The 8,623-nt window shown below is 37.1% G+C and overlaps 1 protein-coding gene across 1 annotated transcript in view; it reads left to right on the forward strand.

The window, feature by feature from the left end:
- LOC104912512 (GPI-anchor transamidase-like) overlaps positions 1-1,796 on the forward strand; it is a 73,372-nt gene extending 71,576 nt beyond the window's left edge. The window contains exon 4 of the mRNA XM_010716333.1: positions 791-1,796. Within this exon, the coding sequence (XP_010714635.1) occupies positions 791-907 (117 nt within the window). The 3' untranslated portion in view covers positions 908-1,796. The remainder of the gene's footprint in view (positions 1-790) is intronic.
- Positions 1,797-8,623: the final 6,827 nt, after the last annotated feature.

Genomic DNA, 8,623 nt, shown 5'->3' on the forward strand with positions numbered 1-8,623 from the left:
GCAATCCATTTCTCATAGTATGTGGAATATCTGAAATTTCTGTAAATATGAGAAGAGGAAGAAGGAGACAGACGAGTTTTATCTTACCTTACTGTTAAGTGTGTGATAGAAAAAAGAAAAAAACAAACTGCAGTGTATTGCTTTTTACCAAAGATGAAAAAATTGTTGAAGGGACAGGTATTTGAATTGCAGAATATATTTCTCCATTAGGGAAAAGCAGTTAGACTCAATGAGGCCTCTGGGAAATGTGACTGACATTAAAAACAATCCTATTTTGTGTTATGATACTCCTTTAATAATGAATCTGAGCTTTTTATGTGTTTAGATATGTTTATTTAAATAACTGTGTACAGAAGGAGCTGTAGAAAACATTCAAGGTAATGGAAAAACAACACCTCTTCTCTCATATTTTCAATTCCTGGGTCTATTTTTCATACTTGCAACATTCTTCTCTTATATTAACATGAGACCAGATAGGAGAAATTCTGTCCGTACAAATGAGTTTGGACATGTCCTACCATCAGTATCACCATCAAAGCAGTGTCTCAGGCACAGTTCTGGTGGCTTTCTGTGCTGCTTTGTCTCCCTGCCTAAGCATCAGCTCACTTCCCATCAACATTTACACCACGTCAAGAAGATGCTTCTTCATGAAGAAATACAGCTTGTGTTTTTCTCTGCAGCGGGATTTTATTTTTTTTCAGTTGATGAAGCACAGTGCCTGTTTCATAAGAAGACATAACTACTAATTGTGTTTCTCTTTTTTTTTCTTTTTTTTTTTTTTTTTTTTCAGAAACCAAAACCAAAGGACTGGCATCCTCCTGGAGGATTTATTCTAGGACTGTGGGCACTGATTATCATGGTTTTCTTCAAGACATATGGAATCAAACACATGAAGCACATCTTCTGAATTTGAGCAAGCAAGATGACTGCATTGACTGCTAGTTTGGATTCACTGGTGTCATCCGAGTTCTCTTTATGTATATTATGGTTGTAGTGAAAAACAGAGTTGGCATCTCACTTCTAAGTGCTCTTTTGACATCATGTCTTCTGCCCCTTTTTCTGAAGTCTAATGAATGATTATAATATTAGACAAATCTTTTTTTTTTTTCCTTTTTTTCCTATGCTTTCTTTTTGACCATCTTCTCTTTCTGGTTAAATTTAAAAATAGAAGGGTGAACCTAAACATCTTAGCAGACTTTCTGAGGTAATAATCTAGAAAAATATATTTTTTTTCCTGCTCTGTTAAATACAACCCTTAGGTCAATCCTTTCACTCTAGGCAAGTTTGGATTTAGGATTCTGAGTTGGTACAAGTGAAACAAAAATATGATTACCTCACTGAATCTACTTAAAAGATATGCCAACAGAGTGAAACTATGAGAACACCATGTCCACCAAGAGCATGTCATAGATGTCATCTTTTTACTCCACGTGATCTGGATTTGGACGTTCTGGGATTTTCAATCCACTGGATTTTTGCATAAAGTAAAACTCTAGGATCAGGATGAAAAATGTTGTAAGTGGTATTCTTGTATTCAGTAATTTCTGAGCACTTGGAAGATGAAATTTATAATTTAAGTTTTGTAAATTCTGTTCGGGCATATTGATCTGTTCTTCTTGGACATGTAATGATGAATGCATGCTAACTGTGTTTTGGCTGGTAATACACAGATACTAATAAAGAGAAGAGCAAATTTCTGCAAGTATAAAAACAGTAAGTGCCAACTAGGTGATGCTTTTGGAATCTGTTCTCTCCCCTAATCATAATAAAGCTGATGCATACGTGGTTTAAAGCTACTAGATGTTATCTGTAAACACGTTATATCAAAGCCAATAGTGAGAATAGGGTGTTGAGCATTTTCCTATGGCATAGAACATACAAATCTGAGTGCTTACACATTTTTATTGTTTTTTGCTTTCCTTCTCTTTCAGTCTGGCTGTGGCATCATAACCTCATTTAAGAGGTAGCAGACTTGTCAGAGACCTGTGTATGCAGGGACTGGAAAGAATACAGAGAGGGCAGCTACTGAGGCTCTCAGCTTGGGTTGGATGCCAGAGAACAATAAGCAACAGAAGTGTAGCTTATCTCCTGAGTGTAAAAATCCTTTTTCTCCCTGTATCTTCTAGGCTTGGAGAGGATAAAAGTACCAGATGAGCTGTTTTCGGGAGGTAAATACTTACCTGCTACACCTTGACCTCACAATAAAGTTGTGGTACTTAGAACCTTGTGGTATTTTTTGCTTTCAGCATTTGCTGAGCTCCAAGAACAACAAGTAAGCTGTATTGAAAACACTAGTGTCCTTATAATTTTATAAACTGTTCTTCTGTGGAAAATAATAGTGATTTCTTCCCAGTTTGCCACTGAGAAGTTTTTATATAACTGAAGCAGCTTAATCTGAAAGATGAAAGCTTTGTTCACTTCTTCAGAGAAGGTGGAGGTGAGAAACTCTGTGAAGCATGAGGAATGGATGTCTTTGTGATGTTTTGGTTTGGTGTTTTTTTTTTTGGTTTTTGGGGTAGGATCTTTCACCATCAGTAGGTTGATATGACAAACATGATGTCAGGGTGACTTCTCTTAAAATGCAAAAAGCTATATATTCTCATACAACAACCTACTGAGATTTGTTGTAGACTGCTGCAGAAATACAGAGACATAGAATTGTGTAGGTACTGTAGAAAAATGAATCCTGCAGAATTTGTTCTTAGAGGATTTGCTTGCATTCCATTTTTTAATCCAGCCTTTGATCCTCTTTTTCTATTGTAATGAATATTTTTAATCAAATATTTATTTTATGGGCTGGCTTTGTCACATATTAAAAAATGGATAAAGTGAAATTGATAGAGCTTTCTGCCTTGCTTCAGTTTGAATTAGGGTTGCTGGGAGCCCTCCGCCCTTACTGAATTCTTTTTCTGCCATCTTTTGCAGGAGATCGGGGGTAGAAGTGTCAGCAGAGCTCAGCAAGGAGCAGAAGATACCAAAGTTTCTGTCTTTTTAAAACTTATCTGCTTAGGGAAAGGGAGGCAATTAGGTAGGTTATTAAAATGCAATTTAGAAATAGAAGCACTCGGTAAATGTGCCCGTGAAGGTGATTAAACTGAAGTGAGAACAACAATTATACTAAAATGTGACAAACTACACTGTGGGCTTTTCTAATGTTTTTGTAAGCACCAAGTAACGGGTTGAAATACATGTTTCTCAGTCACCATAAAGTTGCCTGTACTACATGTATGGCACATTATTTTTTATACAATATGTTTTATTCTTTGAGTTGTTTAGCCTGAAAACAACTCTAGAAATATCTCCTTATTGTCTGTAAATGTGTTTGTGCAATTATATATTTATTTCTTTTAAGTTAGTAATCTTTTTCGCTGACAGCCCTTCAAACTCACTTGGGATCTGGACTCCAGGAACAAATGAGGACATTCTTATACACCATTCGTGTTTTACAGGCCAGAAAATATGCTTGTGCAGTGCAGATGCTTTCTGCGTTGTGCACAGATGATCTCTGTAATGGAATTGAGAAAATAGGCAAGTTGACAGCTCCTTTATGTTTCCTTGCATAGAAACTTACAGAGCAGAAGTAATTTTGGTATTTTGAGAGTCTGTGTAGGTAGGTCTGTGAACCAAATACACTCATGCTTCCAGTATTTTGTATGTGTATGCCTGCATCTTTCACTGTGTAACTGGACTGATCTGTCTGCAGTGGGTTTTGTAGATGTTGTTTACAATACCGTGGCTGATAAAAATAATTGTTTCGTTTCAGTATTTCAGCTCTCTTTCAGAATCATGGATTGAAACTCTATTCAACTGAAGAAATGGTAAGTTAACTAGTTTTATACTCATATATGCGTTCTCTTATGCCTCTGCACTTCCTTTCATTTTTAAATTGTCTTTAAAGTATTATATGCACTTGAGAGCAGTTTCGTATGACCATGTCCAAACATTTACATAAATGCACAATTTAAACCACGCTTCTGTAATAGACTGAAAAGTGAAATTCCTCGTAAATCAGTGGAGAAGGAAGTCTGAGAAGTGACAACACGGCATTTAATTCTTCTCAGCCAGCCAAATATTTTTATTTTTTATCTGAATATCACCAAGAAATGCTGTCATCCTAACATAAACAAAGGAGTAAATAACGGAGTCATCAGAAGTATTTTTACAATAGTATAGCATAGAGTATATAGAGTATAACTCTTCCAGAGAGTGGCCTGTCCCTCCACCTTCACTAAAAAATGGTCTCCATTATTGATTATAGGAAAGCAAATGAGTGCAAATCAAAACCATTACTCTCTGTTCAGCAGTCAGGGATTTCCATTCTCTGGTACCACATCCTGGAAACATGAACTGGAAGTGAACGAATCTCATGGCCTAATGCCCTTCATATGGGCATTGGTATGTGCTAAAGCAGGGCTGAGTTGTACATAGCACTAACTCGGTGTGTGAAAAAGCAAGGACCAGACTCAACTATGAATCTATCATGAGTGGAGAGGATCTGTATGGTGATAGGGGCAGGAAGGTGTTGTATATAGGACAGCTTGGGGACAAAGCTTGGGAGCATCAGAAAGCTCAGTCTACCTGTGTATAGGTCTTTCACCTCTGTCTGTCAGAGAGCTCTTTGTGACCTGGGAGAATTATGCTTTCTGGTTGAGTTCACCTCTGGACTGAAGACAAGCATAAAATATCTCACCCAGGAGCCTAATAGAACCATAAAGTTATGAACTACAGAAAATAGTGTACATAATGAAAGTGTCTCATCAACCGTAACTTCAGCACTTCTTTACAATAATGAGCATAATGGAGTTTTTGTATTTTTGAAAAGCAATTTTTTATTTTAAAAAATAAAAAGGAGAAATGTTTCTTTTGGAAGATATCTTCTGCTGTGTGTACTCCACTGTTCTCTCTGCTTTATCTCTTTCCATTAACTTCTAAAAATAACATGCTGTAGGGAAACGTCTTGAAAGTATTGAGGCTTTATGATGAAAACTTGAATATGATGTGTAATGTGCTCTGAAATCAGCATTTCATAGCACTGATTTCACTTGCAAGTTATTTTAAATAAGTCACTTTTTCTCCTTAATGAGAATTCCTGCCTTATTTGATGATTAAATTGATAGTGTTTAAGGTTTCAGTTCAAAGTTTATAAACACATACAGCTCTTAATGTTTAGTTCTGCTGTGTTTCCCTATCCATGCAAATTTTAGATTTTTGTTTTTGATGCTTATTTTGTATATACAGACAGCACACTGAAGCCTTGTCAGTACAGACATGTCATTTTTGCTGCTTTGGCCAACAGGCTTACTACAGGCATGGATTGTATCAACACAAGTTATTTTGGTAGCATTGTTTGCAGGAGTCCCTTCAACAAAATAAGCACTACCAGAAACAGGCTGTCTCTGCAGAGTAAGAGCAGTGCTGGCAAAGCTCTAGCATAGATGCTCTTTCTTCTAGTAAGATTTTTTTTCACACTGCTCACTGAATCATTTCTTTGGTGACACAGCTGCTGGGATGTATTTTGTTAGGGAGGTTTGTGGCATGTCACACTTGTTCCTATGTCAAAGTCTAATTTGGACTAGGAAATATATTTCTTTCCTTGCCTGCAAAATGACATGCTGGAATAACGCTGTCACACATTACATGTTTATTTGTTCCACTGGTTTTGCATGTAGTGGGCATTTAAAGTTTAGACCCTGTGCTTTCTTCACCTTTGGTTTTAATATAACGATACTTCCTTCCTTTGTCAAATGCTTTGATATTTACCAGTGTCAAATGCTTTGATATTTACCAATGAAGAACACCACTAAGTATTAGCTATTGCTGTTTGCTTTTTGTTAGTTGCTTACTGTTTTTGTGCTGGTTTGCCTGTCCAGGTTAGGTGTGTAGCTCAAAATACTGTGGCTCAAGTTGTAATGATTTTAGGTTCCCGTGGTCTTTATAAGGCAAGAGGAGCAATGAGCAGAATCATCAGTTTATTGTGACAGTGCACGTTAGTATTTGGTACAGCTCTTCTGCATAGCCTCCTTCACACTTGTCCCCATCTTCTGCACTTGCTTTTATTGCTTAGTTCTGTGTAGCTGCTGCTTGTCTGCAACAGGATTTGCAACAAGTGACCAGGGGAAGCCTTTTAGTGTATCATATACTCCTTGTTTAGAGATGTATAGCTGTATTTAAAGAAAAAAAAGCTGCAGTGGGAAATGTTCCAGTTTTGTCCTACACAAATGAACAACACACTGAATACTGGTAACATCTGGTTTTGGCATTGCGTGCAGCTTGATTAGAGCAGAGATGGAATGAAGGGAACACATCCTCACAGGAACCTAACCAGAGCTTTTCCCTTAGACTCACGTAGCGATTTGGATCATGTTGTGTGTTTGGATTATAACTAATAGGCTCTAGCTTGATCGAATGGCCAAAGCGAAGTCAGCAAATTCCTAACACCTTATATCCTGCTAAATATGCATTATTCCCTTTCTCTTCTCTATGCTTTAGGAAGTATTTTGTGCCTAAAAGCCACTGATGTTATCTTAGTAGTTGTCTGTCTTCGTTGTATAAAAAAGCTGACAGACTTAAATATCACTGTGCATCTCCTAAAGGAGATAAATCTGCTCTGAGAAATGAGAAATGATTAAGATAGCTTTCCTTGACTGTTAAGTAGGGTCCTGTCTTGCTCTCTATCTGAGCTAGATGCTTTGACATTGCTTTCAGTAAAATGAAAATGCAGTTACTGTTGGATGTTATGGCTGCCTGGCATGTGCCACTGCTCTGCGTCAGCACAGTGTGAGCATGGCAAGACTGTGGCTGGGCTTTAGCATACGAGTTAATGTTCGTCCTGTACAGAAATGTCTGTTTTTTGTTGGTTTTTTTTTTTAATTTAGAGTCTAGCCCCTATATACTGTGTCTAGTTGTGACCTATGATAGATGTCAAGGGAACAGTTCAGAAAAGCAGCACCAATATATTGTGACATTTTCCTGTGGAGTTTGGCTTGTAACCTTATCCTGGTAGGAAATCTGAGGATGTACTCTCTTAACTTTCATTTCCTGTGTTCAGATGGGCTCCTTGAGTGAAGATCTCTGTTGTGCTGTAGTACCACAAGTTTCTTTGCAAGCCATCAAAGTGCAGCCTTGCAAAACCAGTTGTGGAGCTCCAGATGGACTCATCACCTGGTTCTTGTCTACTTGCTTCTGAAAACTCGACACCCTTTGACACCCATTAAGGCTCTGAATGGAAGGTTGTCTTTTATTTTGTAGCCTGATGCTGTTAGCTGGGCATCTGGCAACTCTTGTGCCAAAATAACAGAAACCAATGGTAATTTTTTCCCCATTCTTAGTTTCTTTAGCAGTTGATCTCAATTCCAGCTGTCCGTGGTATGGCATAACAGCTATGGTTCTTCAAGATGAAAAACAGCTGCTCAGATTAAACCCAGCATAAAAAGCTATGGCATGCTGAAAGTTCAGAGATAAAGTAACACAGGTCTTAAAACTGCTCTAGTGTGTAAACACTGTTTTACAATAATTTTTAATATGTAAAATGATGCATAATGAAGATCATGAATCAGTCAAATTATAGTGATGAGAGTAAGCTGACAGCATAAACTAGAGAACAGCAGCAACTTCTGGTTGCGCTACTTATCCTTGGCCTGGCAACGTTTTTTAATCATAAATCTCTTTATCACTAGGCCATAAAACCTTACTTAAAACTGAAAAGTAGCCGGATATGCTGTAGTTCAATATATTGCTTTTTACAAATTATTCATGTATTTTTGTATAATTGAAATTGCAGCATTTTAAAAAGTTTACTAATTTATTTGCTATCCTATAACTTACACATTTTGGACTGGATTTATGTTCTGTATAAGTCTGTGTGATCAATCCTTTAAAAAAAAAAAAAAATTGCTGCCTTCTTGACTTCATCAAATTCCTTTTACAGTAAGTTAAGTTTTATACATGTGGGCGTGACTTAGAAAATACACCTTCAGACTTCCCGTAACCTGGTGAATGCTGAACTGTTATAGGAAGCTGATGAGACTGAGTTTGGGGTTTTTGTTCTTTAAAAAGACTGGAAATGTACTGATAATAACTATTTACGAAAACTGAAAAAGGAATATCTACAACCATTAGTTTTACTCTGTTGAAAGTCAGGCGCTCTAGTATCAGTTTATCCTACTTTCCTTCTTCAGATTCTTAATAGTTCACCTGATCTATTCTGCGCTGACCAGTCTTTCAGGAAGGAGACATGCACATGGAGCACAGTGAATCTCGCAAGTCCTGCCGATTACTGTAAGTAGATCACTGTAATCTATTTTTAACAAACATCACAATCTGAACATTTAGAATGTAGGTCCTGCAGCCCTCAGTTAATGGGAAACTAAAAGCTTACTTTATGATTAAGATCTTTTTATTATATCACTAATAAAATAACAGAAGGGTTGTGGCATCACAGTACCTACTGTGATCTGCACCATCTCTTGCAGTCATATTAGAAATGATCTGTAAATCAATTTGATGGAGTTCATCAATTCAAGTAATACGTGTTGGATACATGCCCCAGTACACATGCTGAAAGGGATGTGCAAATTACTATCAGTTCAAAACCCATTCTGTTCTTCGTAGAATCTTGTGAAAT

Source organism: Meleagris gallopavo, chromosome 10 (assembly GCF_000146605.3).
Source record: "Meleagris gallopavo isolate NT-WF06-2002-E0010 breed Aviagen turkey brand Nicholas breeding stock chromosome 10, Turkey_5.1, whole genome shotgun sequence".
Classification (NCBI taxonomy): domain Eukaryota; kingdom Metazoa; phylum Chordata; class Aves; order Galliformes; family Phasianidae; genus Meleagris; species Meleagris gallopavo.